This window comes from Leptonychotes weddellii, chromosome 1 (assembly GCF_054177405.1).
Source record: "Leptonychotes weddellii isolate Sample4059 chromosome 1, ASM5417740v2, whole genome shotgun sequence".
NCBI lineage: Eukaryota > Metazoa > Chordata > Mammalia > Carnivora > Phocidae > Leptonychotes > Leptonychotes weddellii.
In genome coordinates, this window is record NC_138369.1 from 15,719,257 (window position 1) to 15,735,615 (window position 16,359).

The 16,359-nt window shown below is 57.1% G+C and overlaps 2 protein-coding genes and 1 long non-coding RNA gene across 13 annotated transcripts; 2 read left to right on the top strand and 1 right to left on the bottom strand.

Moving 5' to 3' along the window:
* Window positions 1–61: 61 nt before the first annotated feature.
* Window positions 62–12,101, bottom strand: UBA7 (ubiquitin like modifier activating enzyme 7). Of its 10 annotated transcripts, none has more exons than XM_081817823.1 (24): window positions 11,861–12,101; window positions 11,608–11,776; window positions 11,375–11,509; window positions 11,172–11,278; window positions 10,749–10,839; window positions 10,538–10,673; window positions 10,247–10,344; window positions 10,007–10,153; window positions 9,392–9,574; window positions 9,107–9,214; window positions 8,874–8,954; window positions 8,638–8,793; window positions 8,384–8,549; window positions 8,099–8,304; window positions 7,952–8,016; window positions 7,677–7,860; window positions 7,529–7,603; window positions 7,094–7,277; window positions 6,513–6,595; window positions 6,125–6,226; window positions 5,841–6,032; window positions 4,139–4,237; window positions 3,964–4,064; window positions 62–276 (listed from the first exon to the last, which is right to left on the bottom strand). In XM_081817823.1, the coding sequence occupies exons 1-24, from the start codon at window positions 11,914–11,916 to the stop codon at window positions 246–248; spliced, it is 2,955 nt and encodes a 984-aa protein (XP_081673949.1). In that variant the 5' UTR covers window positions 11,917–12,101; the 3' UTR covers window positions 62–245. The 10 variants fall into 10 exon arrangements, 8 of the variants coding, with proteins under 8 accessions (XP_081673949.1, XP_030888224.1, XP_081673961.1 ...); XM_031032364.2 differs by lacking the exon at window positions 62–276 and adding an exon at window positions 3,283–3,501; XM_081817835.1 differs by lacking the exons at window positions 62–276; window positions 11,172–11,278 and adding an exon at window positions 3,283–3,501.
* INKA1 (inka box actin regulator 1) lies at window positions 1,294–3,109 on the top strand. Of its 2 annotated transcripts, none has more exons than XM_006737325.3 (2): window positions 1,294–1,527; window positions 2,273–3,109. In XM_006737325.3, exons 1-2 carry the CDS (start codon window positions 1,309–1,311, stop codon window positions 3,065–3,067), a joined length of 1,014 nt encoding a protein of 337 aa, XP_006737388.2. In that variant the 5' UTR covers window positions 1,294–1,308; the 3' UTR covers window positions 3,068–3,109. The 2 variants fall into 2 exon arrangements, with proteins under 2 accessions (XP_006737388.2, XP_030888232.2); XM_031032372.2 differs by having other exon boundaries at window positions 1,296–1,474.
* Window positions 12,102–12,212: 111 nt separating the features above from the next.
* On the top strand, window positions 12,213–15,064 carry LOC145721219 (uncharacterized). The gene is made up of 2 exons (XR_014144766.1): window positions 12,213–12,453; window positions 12,980–15,064. It is a non-coding gene; the product is annotated as an uncharacterized LOC145721219 (long non-coding RNA).
* The last annotated feature ends 1,295 nt before the right edge of the window (window positions 15,065–16,359 follow it).

Here is a 16,359-nt window from a genome sequence, read left to right on the forward strand (position 1 = left end):
ATAGTCTCTCATGGTTCATCTCTCCCTCCAATTCCCCCCCCCATTTTTCCCTTCCTTCTCCTAATGTCCTCCATGCTATTCCTTATGTTCCACAGATAAGTGAAACCATATGATAATTGACTTTCTCTGCTTGACTTATTTCACTTAGCATAATCTCCTCCAGTCCCATCCATGTTGATGTAAAAGTTGGGTATTCATCTTTTCTGATGGCTAATATTCCATTGTATATACGGACCACATCTTCTTTATCCATTCATCTGTTGAAGGGCATCTCGGCTGGGAGAGAGAGAATTTTAAGCAGACTCCACGCTCAGCGTGGAGCCCAACTCCGGGCTCCATCTCACCACCCTGAGATCATGACCTGAGCCAAAATGAAGAGTCCGACGCTTAATCTACTGAACCACTCAGGCGCCCCTAGAATACCCTTCTCCATCTCCCATGATGGCTCATTCAGATCCCATACAGAATGCTGCCTCCTCTGTGAGACCCCTCTCCCAGACTAGCCCATCCACCCTCGTTACGGCTATTTTTTTGTCTACTGGCTTGCCTAATCTGTCTCAAGTTAGACTGTATCCTGGAACCTAGCCTCCGATTCTGGAGCGGCCTCCAGGAACGGGCTCTGACCATTCTGGACAGAGAGTGCCGCCCTGATCCCCTGCACTCACTCTAGGTTGGCTTGTGGTGCGGGCAGACGGAATGCAGGTGTCGCCGAGGTAATCCCTGCTAACCGCACGCTCCCCACTAGAGGGCGGCCCTGCCTAGCTCTGCCAGACGCGGGGCTGAGAGGGCGTGGGCTGGGCCGTGGCCGAAGCGCCTCTCCCGTGCCGCCGCGAGGTCCGGTGCTTCCGGAGTCCTCAGAGGGGCCGGACCCATCATTTCCAGGGTTTGTCGAGGCCCCTCCAGGAACGGATTCAGTGACTCGTGCCCGGAGTGGGCCACAGCACTGCTAGGTCCGACGGTTGGGGGCGCTCTGTCCGCACGTGGGCGTGGCCGGAGGATCCGCGCGCTCACGGAGCCCCTGCAGGAGGGACCGCAGTCCTATCCCGGGAAAAACGGGGAAGCTGAGGCTACCGCGGGGAATCGCCTTGTCTTGGGTCATGCAGCCAAACCGCCCAGGGTGTGGGGGAGTCCCAGGCGGGACCCGCCCGGCTTCCAGCCACAGCCCCGCCCCTCCCTCCAGAGCCGGAGAGAAGTGGGGAGCCGGCGTCAGGCTCACTCACCCACTCGGCCGGGCCCGAGGGGCGGGGCCACTTCAGCCCCGCCCCGGCCCCATTGGCTGCGGCACCAGGGGCGGGGCGCGACTGCCAGATGTTGGGGCGGTGGCGGCGGCGGCGGCCGGAGCTGTGGAGAGCGAGGAGCGGCGGAGCCAGGCGGAGGGCCGGGGCGCCGCTGGCCGGCCCGCTGGGCCCTCTCCGCGCCGCTCCCGCTGGAGTTCGAGGAGGAACTGGCAGGCCTGGCGGGGGCTCCAGCACGGGTATGCACAGCGCTCGGCTTGACAGCTTCCTGGGCCAGCTTCGCTGGGAACTGGTGAGGCTTGGGAGCGGGTGTGGCATGTGGGGACGCGTGTGGGGTGCCCAGCTGCCATCCGGCCGGAACGACACCCGGGTAGGGGCCCGGCCCGAGTGCCCATCCGAGGCAGGATGGGGGCGGGGCGGCGCAGATGGCCCAGATGGCCCGCATCGGGTTTCGGACGGTTGGGAGCTGCGCTGGGCATCAAGTAACAGCCGCCCAGCTGGCCTTGCTGCCGGGGTGACGGAGAGAGTTGGCGGGGAGAAAGTTCTTTTGGGGCGGATCAGGGGGCTGCGAGGGACTAAAGAAGTGCTGGCGCTGGTATGGATGCCTTCTACCCCAGGCTGACCTCCTTCCTCTACCCCCCACCCCCCGCAAGTGCCCTTTCTCTGAAAGAGGCTGTGAGCTTTGGGGAGCCGAATCCCTCAGGAAGCAGGGATGCTCCCCCACCCCCAGCCCTGAACAGGACCTACTTCCCGATGCAGGCAGGCCCGCAACCCTGCCTCCCGCCCTGGTGGCGGGTACCGACTTGCCCAGCTGTGCGTGCTGCAGCCTGCCGGAGTGCCACCAGGTCGGCTGACGGGAGCCACACGAGCTACGTGTACCAGCGCCCCCATGCCTGCCCGGTGCCCGCTGGAGGCTTGCTGCCCGGGCCCGCAGGCCTCTCCAGCCCCCGGGTCTGCTGTTTTGGGACTGATCTGGCCAGGCAGGCAGGAGTGACAAGCACTACCCCCTCCAACTTGGGCCCTCTCTTCCTCCACAGCTGTGTGGCCGGGACACAGGCTCACCCCCCATGTCTGGCCCCCTTCCACCACCCCCCAAACCCGGCCCACGTGTTCCGCTCAGCCACCGACTCAGGGCCTCAGATGCCTTGGAAGAGGACTCAGTCTGCTGTGTGGAAGAGGAGGAAGAAGGTGTGGCGATAGGAGACAAGGGTGTTGTCTTGGGGAGCCCCAGGGAGCATGGCCTGGACTGGGACTCCGGCTTCTCTGAAGTGTCAGGCAGCACATGGAGAGAGGAAGAGCTGCCTGTACTCCAGCACCCAGCACCCCCAGCGTGGCCCCCCCACAGACAGCGCCTCTCGGCCAGTGGCATTCCCCTGCCCAGCCGCGCTCCGGGGGCCAGTGCACCACCTGCCCACCGACCACGGCCCAAGTCCACCCCAGATGCCTGCCTGGAGCATTGGCGGGGGCTGGAAGCTGAGGACTGGACAGCAGCCCTGCTGAACAGAGGTCGCAGTCGCCAGCCCCTAGTGCTGGGGGACAACTGCTTTGCTGACTTGGTGCACAACTGGATGGAGCTGCCAGAGGCAGCGGGTGAGGGGGACGATGGAGGAGGGCCCCGTGCCCGTGCTCGGCCCCCTCAGTTCTTGCTTGGGCTCTCTGAGCAGCTGCGGCGCCAGCTGGCCAGGGCACGCAGGGCGGCTATGGCGGGAAAGAGACTATCGTGCCCACCTCGCCCGGAACCCGAGCTGCCTGCAGATGTCTCACGCTTTGCAGCTCTCATGCGCTGCCGCAGCCGCCAACCCATCATCTGCAGTGATGTCAGCTACCTCTGACCCTGCCCTCCAGCCTGGGACAATAAAAGGCCTTTCTCTGGACTATCCTGGTTCCATACCCCTGAGGCTCTAGGAGGTGGCCCCAGCCCTTTGAGGCACAGCCCAGGCAGGCGAATCTAAAGAGCCTTTTCTCTCCCTGTAGGGGTCCCCGTCATGTCCATGTCACACGCCCTGTGCATTACTGCCCCAGGTTTCATCATCCATCTCCTCTTACGCCCTCCTTCAACAAGCTTTTATTGAGTGCTTACTGTGGGCTCGGGATGCAGGGCTCCGTAGAGCCGGGTGATAGGGCTGCTGTCTTGTCACATAGCTCGTAGTGCAGGGGTGGGAAGGTAGTGTCCTCCTCCTCACCCTCACAGCTGAGCTCCAGCACCAGCACCCGCTGCCCTGGCTTAGGCATCCGGCCTGTCACCCGCTGCACCAGTTCCGTCACCCTGGTGGTGTGGCGGGGAAAGCATTGGAGGTGATTGGCTAGGTGAGCAGCGGGAGGCAGAGCGACCGGGCATGGACCAGAGGGTGCTGATGGGCCATAAGGAGCCCAAGCCAGGGGCCAGAGCAGCTCAAGACAGGAAACATCTGAAACTATTTTAGGAGCAACAGGCAGGGCGGGCAGGAGGCAGGAAGCTGCGAGTCCCCTGGGAGTGGGCTGTGAAAGGGGGGCTTAGCAGGGTGTGGAGGAGCTGATGAGGCCCGCCAAGCAGGCAGCTGGGAGGCCCCTCCTCAGGTTTTTTGTCCTCACCCCACCCCCAGCCCATTTGCTGGCTCCATTTGGCAAAAGAAGGCCTCAGGAGGGTGTGAGGGGCCCAAACGGGGTTGGGAAGAGGAAAGACTTCACGTCTCCCAACTCCAACCTCCAGAACAGAACAAGTCCTGGCTAAAGCCACGTGTGGGCTCACCTGAGGGCCAGGTGCTGGGCCTGCTTATTAGGCGACCATCTTGCTGAGTAGAGCAGGGCCCTCCCATGCAGCAGCATCATCACCCTCAGCCCAAATTGTTCCTAGAGAGAGATGGGTCAGGTGCCAGCTAGGCCAGGTTGGGCCAGGCCTGAAGGCAGGGAGGAACGGGGCTTACGTGGAGATGGGCCAGCAGTAACTCCAGGGTCTTCTCTGGCTGCCCAGCAGGCACCTTCAGGCGGTTCCAACACGTCCAGGTCCATGTCAGGTAATGTAACTGGGGGGTGGGGTGGGGCGGGGCGTGAGAAGCTTCTCCCACACACCCTCCCCTTACCCATTACCAGCAGCTGATGGCCCCTTTCCTAGAGGAGGAGATGGACTAGAGGCAGGAAACAGAAGCCTGGGGGTGGGGTTGGAAGGTGGGATCTGGGCCCAGAGTCTCAGCACCCTCCCCGCCTATGCTGGGGCCAGCACAGGAAATGGGGCTATGGGGCCCCCGCACAGGGAAACAGGCAATCCATCACGCAGGCTGGTTGTGTGTGTGTGTGTGTGTGTGTGTGTGTGTGTGTGGAAGGGGGGGCGTTGCTTCCTGAGGAAGCAGGAGCAGGGCCGCTGCAGTCACCGATAAAGCTGTTTGATCCTCAAATGCAAGGCTGGGAGCTGGGGGGTACATCCTGCCCCCTCATCCTGTATTGCCAGGGCATTGGACTACATGGGCACAGAGGATCAAGGGGCACAATGACCGCTAGGGCCCCGCTGGCTGAGAGCCCCCAGGAGGGACGCACTCCGCATAGGCCTCTTCTTCCTGTCTCCTTTCCTTCCCTATTTCAAGAGTCTTGGGGTTCTAGTGCCTGGAGCTGAGGGTGGCAGGTGGCCAGGGGCCAGGAAGGGGGCCCTGCCAGCTCCCCGAGAAAGCACAGTGGGGTCAAGCTGAGACGAGGCCAGAGGTGAGTTGGGGGGGATCCTCCCTTGCCCCCTCCCCCTCCACCATAGACAAAGGCAGCTTATGTGCTAGCTGGAGGAGAGGCCCTTCACAAAGGGGCTCTGTGTACTGTGCCCTGAGGGACCCCAGGCCTGCTCAGCAAAAGCCCAGTGCTGGCCCATGACCTCTCCCCTCTCCCCTGGTGAGGGCATTCTCTCCACCCCCTCTCTCCTGTGCCCCAAGAAAATGCCAACTACTGCCGAGCCTGGGCACACAGCCAGGGCATTCACAGCCCTGCACTGGAAGGAACACACACACACACACACACACACACACACACACGGCCAGGAAGGCCTGCATGTGTACTCACATGCACACCCGTGCACGCCGCCAGTGAAGAAGAGCCCTGTACTCCCATCTGGCACACAGATGTACAAGCGTGCTCCCTCCATGCCCACACACCATAGGGCCAGGGATGCCCAGACCCCTGTGCACTCATATGCATGCAACGAACACACACGAGCCCACCCGCGGTGGTGAGCTCAGTGCCCTTTAACTCGGCTTGGAGGGGGTGGGCCAGGGTCCCCATGCCGTGCAGGCAGAGGTTAGGCTCTGTTTGGGGCTAGGGCTCTAGTTCCCCCTCCCTACCACCTCCCCCTTAGGGGCTCTACTGGAAGGAGGAGGCTGTGAGGGATGTCTGGCTCCACTAATGAGTTAAAGCTGCAGCAGCCCCCCAGACCCAGGGCAGGGGAGGGGTGAGGGGTGGGGGCGGCTGATGGCTGCTTCCTGTGTCTGACAGGTCCCAGTCTGGCTTCACAGCAGGAAGGGGGCTGGAGGGAGTCTTAAGGACTCCCCCAGAGTCTGGGTTCTGGTGTGAAGCCAAAGCCAGAGTAGAGCCTGTTTTGGTAGGTATAGGAAAAACGCAGGCCTGGTGGGGAGTGGGGTGTCAAGGGCTCACCTTCTGGATGGCTGGGGCGCAAGGCACCCAGGAGCTGAAGCGGTTTTCAGCCAGATGCAGGTAGCTGTGGCGAAAGGCACTGAGGGGCCGTGGCCCGCCCACCAACTTGTACAGCTCCAGGCCCACCAGGCCCGCCACAGCGGCTGTGGTGGTGGCAATGGCTGGGATAATCTGGCCCACAATTCGCTTGCTCTGCCAAGGACAGGAGATTTGGTCTGGGCCCGAGGTGTAGGACTAGGGTTTGACCCCCACCTCCAGGCCTGAGCCCCAAAGGGCAGAGTTACCTGGGTGCGGTTGGCAGGGGGGATCCCATAGTTCTGAGCACGCAGGCTTGCTGCTGCCACCACAAAATCCACATGGAAGTTGCTATCATTGTCCTGTGAGGCCTAATTCCCAGTATTGTTAACACGGCCCCAGAGTCCCTCACCATGGCTGACCACCTGTCCCCGCACAAGTCTTCCCACAATTCGGCAGCGGGGGCGGGGGGGGGGGATGCTGACATCTGTCCCCCTTATCAGATAAGGAAGCTGAGGCTCAGGGAAGGTGATCTGCTTTGGGGTTCCTGCCAGGAGGAGAATTCAGGCCAAGGGAACTCCAAAGCCACCTTCTTAGCTCTTGACCTTCCCCAACAACCTCCCCATCTTGCCCCTCAACCCCTGCTTGGGCTCCCACCTTCTCGAACTTCAGGGGCTCGAGAGGAGGGCTCCCGCTCCAGACCTCCAGCACTTGGTGCAGTTTCTTCAGTTGCTCAGGGCCTGGCAGAGGAAGGGGGTGTTGGGCAGTTCTTAGCCCCCACCTTCTGCCCTCTCCCTGGAGCCTGGTGCCTATTCTTGGTCTCTCCTAAGCCTAAACTGACTACGTTCAGAGAGATCCCTTGATTGATGCTGCATTCTCTCCAGCAGCCCGAGCCCTGCTTGTGTGCGTGCACGCGCATGCATCCGTGCGTGCACCTACGGAATTCTGTCCTCACCTGGGGACCAGAGCTGGGTACTCTCCAGAGCCCAGTGGTTTGTGGGGGTCTTTTTTGCTGAGAATCTGCCATGGGAACAGAGGTGTGGGAGTGTGGGCAGCAGGGAGAGGGCCTACTGAGGGGCTAGAGGATGAGCCCAAACATCGAAAGAAGCAAGGTCAGAGGACCTGAGAAACTGAATTGGCGGCAGGGCCCCAGGGCCCCATCTTCCTTCTGTAGCATAGGCTGAGCACAGGGCCAGGCCTTTGGAGGGCAGATGGGGGGCCAGAGCCAGGGACCTCACCAAACTCAGCAGAAGCCCCAGCGAGGTCCAGGTCGTTAGGAAAGCTGGCGGCCGAGAGCGGGGGCACAGGCAATGGCAGCATTTTCAGTAGTTCCCTGAGCGCTGTCTGGTCCCGTGAGCCAGGCAGCCCGTGCATCCGGGCATACAGGTTAGCAGCCGCCAGCACGTAGAGGAGGTGTGTGTCCTGCAGTCAGACCAAGAGCACGGGCAGATGCACGGGTGTGAGTGAGCATGTACAGGTACGTGGGGTGGGGGTCCGCCCGTTCGTGGAGATGTTGGAGCGCCTGCCTCGGTCTCACGTGTGGACACCCATATGTGCACAAACGTGGCGGTCTCCCTCAGCATCTGTGCATCTCTGCACAGATGCAGAGGTGCCCACCGCTGCTCTGGGGGGGTCACATCCCCGCCTTGGGGTTCCCAAGGGACCCCACTCACTTGGCTGGCATCAAACTCCAAGGGCTCGGGACACTGTTTGGGACCCGACCAGAAAAGAGTTCCATCCTCTAGCACCTAGGGAAATGGAGGCTGTTGGGCTCAGTCTGGTCCCCCTGAACCCTCAGCCTTCTGACCCCTAGACACCCACTTTATCAGGTGGGAAACGGCTTAGCAGCTGCATGATGCCATAATGGAAGCGTCGTTGCCAGTGGCCAAGGGCCCACACCACACAGTCTTGCCAGGTCCGTGGACGCTCTCTCAGGACACCCAGCACCTCCTCCAGCAGGGTCAGCACCTGTGGCCCATCTGTTTCTGCCAGGGAAGTGAGCTCCCTGCAGAGAGAGGAGGAGGTTTGAGGCTAAGCCCTGAAAACTCTGGGGCTAGGGGCTCTGGACTCCCATCCACCCCTCTTGGTGGCCTTACTGATGGTGGCGGTTGATGGTCTCAGCAGACAGACAGAAGAGCCCCTCAAACTCGTCCCGGGCCCACTGTGGGGGAGAGAGGAACCATGAGGTGTCAGGTGGGGAACAGGTCTGCAGCTGAGGGCGGGGCTGGGTGGGTGCTTCCTACCTGCACGGTGTGCTCGACTGTGCTGGGGAAGTGCCGCAGGGTGCAGACAGGGTAGGTTGCATCCTCAGAAGCTAAGCCCGAGGCAGGGGCTCTGTAGGCCTCAGTCACGTGTGGCACGAACACGGAAGCATGGCCCGAGGTGCCCTGTGTCCCCGCCTCCAGCAGTGGCTTTAGATAGTGGGTGCAGCGAGCAGCCACATAGTGGCCTAGCAAGGGGGCGGAGGGTCAGGAGTGGGGCTGGCACTGCCTTGAATAAGGGGCTGAGGTTCAAGGTCAAGCACTCACGGGCCTGGAAACTGTCCAGGGCGGCAGCCACGCCATCCACACGGGAGAAGAAGTTGTCCTCGTAGATGTGCTCTGTCGTGGGATCCAGTGCGTAGGTGAGTGGGGTCACCTGCAAGTCTGAGTTCAGGCGGTGAGTGGCCTCTGCAGCTACCTCTGCCTTGGGCCTCTGAGAAGAGAACAGGAAGATGCTGGGGGTGGGGGGGGGCACTGTGGACAGTCCAGGATGCAAGATGTGCACAGGGGCCAGCACTCACGCCAACGTCCTGGGTCCTGAAGAGGAACTGACGGCTGAGATTGGAGCGCTCTATGTGGTCCATGTCGGCAACAGTCACGCCCCCGCTGGCCCCGGCCCCCAGGCCCACTAGGGCAAAACCTTTGAGCAGCTCACAGCCGATAGCACCAGCACCCACCTGCCAGCAGGAGCAGCCTTAGCCAGAGGGCCTGGCCTGGCCCTCCCACAGACATCTCCCGACTGGACCACAAAGCTCACCACGAGGTAGCGCTGCTGGCCCAGCTTCTCCTGAAAACCAGCCCCAAACACTGCGATTTGCCCATCATAGCGGCAACATCTCTAGGGGACACAGACAGGGGTCAGGGATGGCTGTGCTGTGTCTCCTACCTCTTACACTAACTTTTCCAGGTCAGGATCTCTGGACCATTCTTCCTGTTCCTTCCCTGGTCCTAAGTTTGGAGAAGGCTTGCACTCCTACCCCAGGCTCTTACCGGCGCACAGTCCTCCGGTGTGGGAAGGGGCTTCCCATCTTCTGGAAGGCAATCGAGGGCATCGAAGTAAAGCCACTGGTCCAGAGGCATGAACTTCCTGGAGATTGCCTAGAGGCCAGAACTTCAGTGTAGGGACTCCTGCCAGCTCCAAGCCGCCTGCGATCCAGGCTGGGCTTCACCAGACCGATGAAACCGCCAGGGCCGCTGTCTGGTGCTGGGCACCCTTGGCACGCACACTGATCTCCACACCCTTCCCAGTCCCATCCTGCCTGAGCCTCTGCCCACCTTCAGCACTTCCTGGGCAGCCACTGCACCCAGCATGGCTGCCATGGGGCTCAAGCCACCAGCACTACTCAGGGCGACTGTCTGCACTAGAGCCTCATCCAGCAGCTCTTCCAGCGGCTCTCCTTCTGTCCCCTTCAGTGGTTCCAGGGACCGGGCCAGGCCCACCACCATCTCTGCATCATCCTGTGGAGTAGAACTCTGTGGGCACAGCGGCCCCAGCCTGAGCTCCATCCCCCACTCAAACCCTTCAGGCAGCCATCCCCCGTTTCCACAGAAGAGGAAGCAGAGCCTGAGTGTGAAGGCCCCAACCGGTTGCCAGACTGTGCAGCCCACCAGAGGATGCCTCGAAAATGCCTATGGAGGCTTCGCCGATGTGGGTAGAGATTTCAGCCCAGAACTGAGGGGTGAGGAGATGGCCAGGGTCCCCAGGCTTTGTGCCTGGTCCTTTCAGGGACCCGGTCTCTGGTCCGGGGACAGTGCTATCATTTCCTTTGTGTAAGTGGGAAGCGGCATCTGGAATTATAACTCGGGTCTGTGAGATCGTCATTGTTGCTTCCTGGCGGGTGAGACCCCAATAAGGCAGAGGCTCGGGGGAGAAGCAACGGGGCCACTCACAGGATCCCAAGGCTGGGGCAGGCGGCCGTTGAGGTGCTCGAACTGGTGCAGTGCACGGAAGGCCTGATGCAGGCAGCGGGCACGGTCAGCTTCCTGGGGACTCTGGGCCACCACACGGGGATGGAGCAGGGCTACATCCAGGGGCTTCTGCAACAGGTACTCAGCTCAGGGTCAGGTTCAGAACACTGTGGGCCCCCTGGGGCTCCCAAGCTCCCGCATCTCAGGTGCACTTGCACTCACATGGCTCACAGTCTCGGATTTCTTGACCTCAGTGACAGCCCCACCACGCAAGTAACGGGAGAAAATGGCCGTGTTCCCAATCTCCAAGGTTCCATCCTCTGGGGGAGATCCAGCCGGGTCAGTATGACCTCTGAACCTGAGTTGCTCTTCATACTCTATCCTGTCTTGCGCCTGTGTCCTTGACCTTGCTCCACACCGAGGAAGGTGGAGGGAGAACCTATCCCCAAGGACCAGGCTGCGTACATCCCCCGTGGGGGCTTGGGGGTGGAGCCTGGGGTTGGGTTGGCTTACCCTGCACACGGATAGGCCGGGGATCACAGCCATTGAGCTCAACCATGCCCTCAATGCCTGAGAAAGTCACCAGATCCCCATCATGGAAGTAGCGGGCGTCGGCCTCTTTTCTCAGAGTGAGAATTCCAGGGGAGCCCTGGAGAAGAGGTGGTTTGGTTCAGAGGTGCCCCCTGCTTGGTCATCAGCTGAGCACCCACACTTCCGCACCCACCTGGGAGATGTGCTGGATGGCAGCTGTCAGAGGCTCTGCCTCCGTAGGGTCCTGCACGGTGAAGTCCTCGCCGAAGTCACTGAAGAGCTGCCTGGGGTGGGGTGGTACGGTCCCTGAGCCAGTGCAGTGGTTACTCACCGAGCTTGCGGTGAAGGGTGGGAGACACTAGACCCAGCCCAGAGCACCAGCACCGGGGAAGGGATGCTGGGAGAGGCTTGGAAGGCGGAGTTTGAGGGATTTACTGGAGCAGGTCTGGAGACTGGGGTGGAGGAAGCAGAGGGGTGGGACTGGGGACTACAATCAGGAGGGGATGCTAAGACAGGCCCTGGGGCGGGGGGTTGGGGAGGGGCACGGAGCTTGGGAACAGCCCCGGGACCGGTTGCCGCTTGTGATGTTAGGTTAGCGCAGGTTAGTCTCACTCACCCCACGAGGCCCCGGGTATCGGCCACCAGAAAGCAGATTCTGAGCTTGTGGCATAAAGCACCCACCCTCAGCTGCTCCTCCAGCTTCGAGGCAGTCAGCACCACCACCTGGGTGGACTCCGTGATCAGCAGGGCCAGAACCACTGCTCAGCTCAGGAAGAGGAAGGGACCGGGCTCACCTGGAGAATGGGGCAGGGAGGGTACCTGGAAATCCGGCAGCAGCTCCTCGGTGAGGTCACCTGTGTGCACACACACCTGGACGGCTCCGTTGAGCTTGGCCACAGGTTCTTGAGACGCCTCAGCCCTGCTCCTTTCCAAGTCCTTCTCTGAGAGGAAAAACTAGAGAGAGACCCAGTCTTCCTTGAGCAAGATTTCTCTTGGGCCCCACCCCCACCCTGGCCTGGGAACCCATAGCACCTCCCCTTCACGACCCCCACCTGGGCAGCCAGGTCAGACCAACAGGTGGGGTGGGGATCATGCAGCGTGAGGCTGCCCACACCCATCAGGACCAAGTTTTTGGCCACCTCAGCCCCCAGACCCTGAAGGCCTGATAGCAGGACCTTGGCTCGCCGAATCCTCTGCATGGCCGGCAAGTCCAGCACACACCTGTGGAGGGGGGAGAAGAAGGTAGGCAGTCGGAAGTCAGAAGTCAGAAGGCCACCCCACTCCCTGCCCCACCTCGGGCCTCACAGCTGCCGTGAGTATAGCTCCTCATCCAGCGACTTGGAGGTCTCCAGGACAGCCATTCTCAGGCCGGAGGCTGGACAGCTGGCTGCCGCGCTTACAGGTGGGGTCGCTGTGTGGGAGGCTGGGCCAGCAGAGGCCAGTGCCCCACTGTAGCTAGTGCAAAGAGGCACTAAGCTTCGCTACTGGTCACAGCTTTCTTCCTGGCTCCTCTGTCATTTCAAGAGAAACGAAAGTGAAAGTGAAACTGGACTGAGCCAGCTCCTGGTCCCACCTCCAGACAGTTCTGGCAGCTGTAGGACACAGGCAAAGTGGGGCAGAACTCTTGGCTATTTGGCCTCTGGGAGAGCAGGTATCTTTTTCTTTTTTTTAAAGACTTATTTATCTATTTGAAAGGGAGAGAGAGAGAAAGCGAGTGAGAGAGAGCAGGAGCGTGTGAGTGGGGGGAGGGGCAGAGGGAGAGAATCTTCAAGCAGACTCCCTGCTGAGCCTGGAGCCCAAGGACATAGTGCTCCATCCCACGACGCATGAGATCATGACCTGAGCTGAAACTGAGAGCCGGATGCTCAACCAACTCAGCCACCCAGGTGCCCCAGCAGGTATCTGTCTTGAGGAAGGGAGCCATGGGAGGGACCCATATGGGCTGGAGGCAATGGTCTCCTGTAGGTCCCTAGATGTCCCAAACCTCGGGCCCCATCCCCCTCAGTGTCGCTGCCTGAATGCGCTTCCTGCCCACAGAGTTCTGGCAGGAACCCCCATGCCATGAACACTCACCTGGTCCGTAACATAGGGCAGAGCCAGTCCCATCCCAGAGGCTGTGGGAGAATGTGAGGCTTACGTTGTCCCATCCCCGGAGCCCAAAGCACAGATCCAGGTGAAGCCTGACATCTTTGGGAGTACCTACTTGGCCCTGGGCCTGCTCCTGAGGATAAGGATTCCCCCTTGCCCACAGCTGCCAGCTCAGGACAGATGGCAGTCCTAGGTGGCCAGTCAGGGAATAAGTGCTGGGACTCAAAGAGATTGGTCAGTCTCTGAGTGCCAGACCTGAGAGTGGCAGCCACGGGGCAGCCATGATCACACGTGTCCTTACTTTTCATTTCACCTTTTATTTTGAAATAATTGCAGACCCAAAGAATGTTGCAGAAACAGTAGAGGTCCTGTGTACCCATCCCCCATAGATGTGTCCTTTTGCCTTCTCGGACACTGGGGGCCAGTTCTCTGGAGGGTGGCGCACAGCTCGCCACAAAACTAACACCTAAACCAGATGTGGTCATAAATTCTTTTTTTAAATGGAAGTAAAATTCATAGAACATTAAAATAACCATTTTAAAGTGTACAATTCAGTCGCATTTAGTGTACTCACAATGTTGTGCAACCACCACCTCTCTGTAGTTTCAAAACTTTTTCATAACCTACTGAAGAACACCCCCACCATATTAAATAATCACTCTTCATCCCCTACCCCGATCCCCTGGCAAATACTTAGATTCTTTCTGTCTCCAGGGATTTACATAGTCTGGATATTTCTGTGAAAGGAATCATGCAAAACGTGACCTTTGATATCTGCTCTCTTTCACTCAGCATGGTTTTGAGGTTCATCCAAATTATAGCATGTATCAGTACTTCATTCCTTTTTATGGCTGAAAAATATTCCATCGTATGGCTGTATCACGATTTGTTTATACAGTCACCTGCTGATGGACATTTGACTTGTTTCCACCTTTGGGACATTATGAGTAATGCTGCTATGATCATTCTTTTCTTTTTAAAGATTTTATTTATTTATTTGACAGAGAGAGAGACAGCGAGAGAGGGAACACAAGCAGGGGGAGTGGGAGAGGGAGAAGCAGGCTTCCCACCGAGCAGGGAGCCCGATGCAGGGCTCGATCCCAGGACCCTGGGATCATGACCTGAGCCGAAGGCAGACGCTTAACGACTGAGCCACCCAGGCGCCCCTGCTATGATCATTCTTGAAAATGTATTTGGGTACTCGTTTTCAATTCCTTGGGGTACATACCCGGGAGTCGAATTGCTGCGTTGTATGGCAATGTTTAATTTTTTGAGGGACCAACAGCTGTTTTCCACCAGCAGTGTACAAAATTTCTATTTCTCCACGTTGTAGCCAATACTGGTTTTTCCTTTTTTTTTTTTTTGATGTATACCCATCCTAAAGAACGTGAAGTAGTATGTAATTTTTTTTCATTCAGTAAACATTTACTGGGTGTGTCATATGTACTAGGTACAGAAATCAGGGCCAGACTGTCTTCTTGTGGCTGGCTTATTTCACTTAGCAAATATCTTCAAGGTCCATCCATACTGTAACATATTACAGAACTTCCTTCCTTTTTAAAGCCACATTGTAGTCCTTATATGTATGTACCACATTTTGCTTATTCATTCATTGGTGGATGGATACTTGCGTGGCTTCCATTTTTTAGCTATTGTGAATTATGAACATGGATGTACAAATATCTCTTTGAGATCCTGCTTCCAGTTCTTTTGGGTATGTATGCAGAGGTGGAATTGCTGGATCACATGGGAATTCTATTTTTAGTTTTTCTGAAGAGGTGCCATACTGTTTTGCACAGTGGCTGTACTATTTGACATTCCCCACAACAGTGCACAGGGTTCCAATTTGTCCAAATTCTCCATAACACTGGTTTTCTGTTTTTTAGATAGTAGCCATCCCAGTGGGTGTGAGGTGGTATCTCATGGTAGTTTTAATTTGCACTTCCCTAATGTTTAGGGATATTGAGCATCTTTTCATGGGCTTACTGGCCACTCAGATATCTTCTTTGGAGAAATGTCTGTTGCAGTCTTTTGCCCATTTTTTTCCTTCAAATTTTTATTTAAATTTTTTTTTAGTTAACATACAGTACAATTCTTTTTAGTTAACATACAGTACAATATTGGTTTCAGGAGAATTCAGTGATTCATCACTTACATACAACACCCAGTGCTCATCACAAGTGCCCTCTTTAATACCCATCACCCTTCTAACCCATCCCCCACCTCCCTCACTCCATCAACCCTCACCTCAGTTTGTTTTCTAAGAGTCTCACGGTGGGGTGCCTGGGTGGCTCAGTTAGTTAAGCATTTGCCTTCGGCTCAGGTCATGATCTCAGGGTTCTAGAATTGAGCCCCTTGTCAGGCTCCCTGTTCACCCTCCTCTGCCCTCCCCTCCTCCCCCTGCCACTGCTCGTGCTCTCTCTCTCTCTAATAAATAAAATCTTTAAAAAAGTCTCTTATGGTTTGTTATCCCCCCTCCCCCTGCATGTTCTTCTGTTTTGTTTCTTAAATTCCATGTATGAGTGAAATCATATGGTATTTATCTTTCTCTGACTTATTTCCCTCAGCATAATACACTGTAGCTCCTTCCATGTCCTTGTAAATGGCGAGATTTCATTCTTTTTGATGGCTGAGTAATATTCCATTGTGCGTATATACTACATCTTTATCCATTCATCAGCCGATGGACATTGGGTTCTTTCCATAGTTTGGCTATTGTTGATAATGCTGCTGTGAACGTAGGGTGCATGTACCCCTTCAAATCTGTAGTTTTGTATCCTTTGGGTAAATACCTAGTAGTGCACTTGCTGGGTCGTAGGGTAGTTCTATTTCAACTTTTTGAGGAACCTCCATACTATTTTCCAGAGTGGTTGCACCTTTTGGCATTCCCACCTACAGTGCAAGCGGGTTCCCCTTTCTCTGCATCCTCACCAACATCTGTGGTTTTCAGTGTTGTTAATTTTAGCCATTCTGACAGGTGTGAGGTGGTATCTCATCTTTTGCCCATTTTCAAATTGGGTTTTTGTTGTTGAGTTTTATAAGTTCTCTACATATTCTGGATATTATCCCTTATCAGATATATGACTTGAAAATACTTTCTCCTTTCTTTGGGTTGCTTTTTTACTATGTGGATACTGTCTTTTGGGCGTTAATCCTTTTTTTAAATGTTTGATAGAGGAGCGCCTGGGTGGCTCAGTCGTTAAGCGCCTGCCTTCAGCTCGAGTCATGATCCCAGGGTCCTGGGATCAAGCCCCGCATTGGGCTCAGTGCTAGGTGGGAGGCCTGCTTCTCCCTCTTCCACTCCCCCTGCTTGTGTTCCCTCTCTCGCTCTCTCTGTCAAAATAAATAAATAAAATAAAGTGTTTGATAGAAAATAAAATAAATGTTTGATAGAATCACCAGTGAAGTTATCTTGTCCTGGGCTTTTCTTTCTTGGGATTTTTTGTTTTGTTTTTTAAATATTTATTTAGAGGCACCTAGGTGGCTCAGTTGGTTAAGCAACTGCCTTCGGCTCAGGTCATGGTTCCAGGGTCCTGGGATCGAGCCCTGCATCGGGCTCCCTGCTCAGCGGGAAGCCTGCATCTCCCTCGCCCTCTCCCCCTGCTTGTGTTCCCTCTCTCGCTGTCTCTGTCAATTAAATAAATAATCTTTTTTTTTTTTTAAAGATTTTATTTATTTGACAGAGAGATAGAGAGCACAAGTAGGCAGAGAGGCAG

Coding starts and splice junctions, on each gene's coding strand:
- UBA7 (XM_031032364.2), bottom strand. CDS start 11,916: ATGGCTGTCCTGGAGACCTCCAAGTCGCTGGATGAGGAGCTATACTCA. Junction 6,596..7,093: donor TGGGGCTTCTGCTGAGTTTG/GTGAGGTCCCTG, acceptor TTCCTCTGCCAG/GCCCTGAGCAACTGAAGAAA. Junction 6,033..6,124: donor CCCCTGCCAACCGCACCCAG/GTAACTCTGCCC, acceptor TGTCCTTGGCAG/AGCAAGCGAATTGTGGGCCA.
- INKA1 (XM_006737325.3), top strand. CDS start 1,309: ATGTTGGGGCGGTGGCGGCGGCGGCGGCCGGAGCTGTGGAGAGCGAGG. Junction 1,528..2,272: donor GCCAGCTTCGCTGGGAACTG/GTGAGGCTTGGG, acceptor CTTCCTCCACAG/CTGTGTGGCCGGGACACAGG.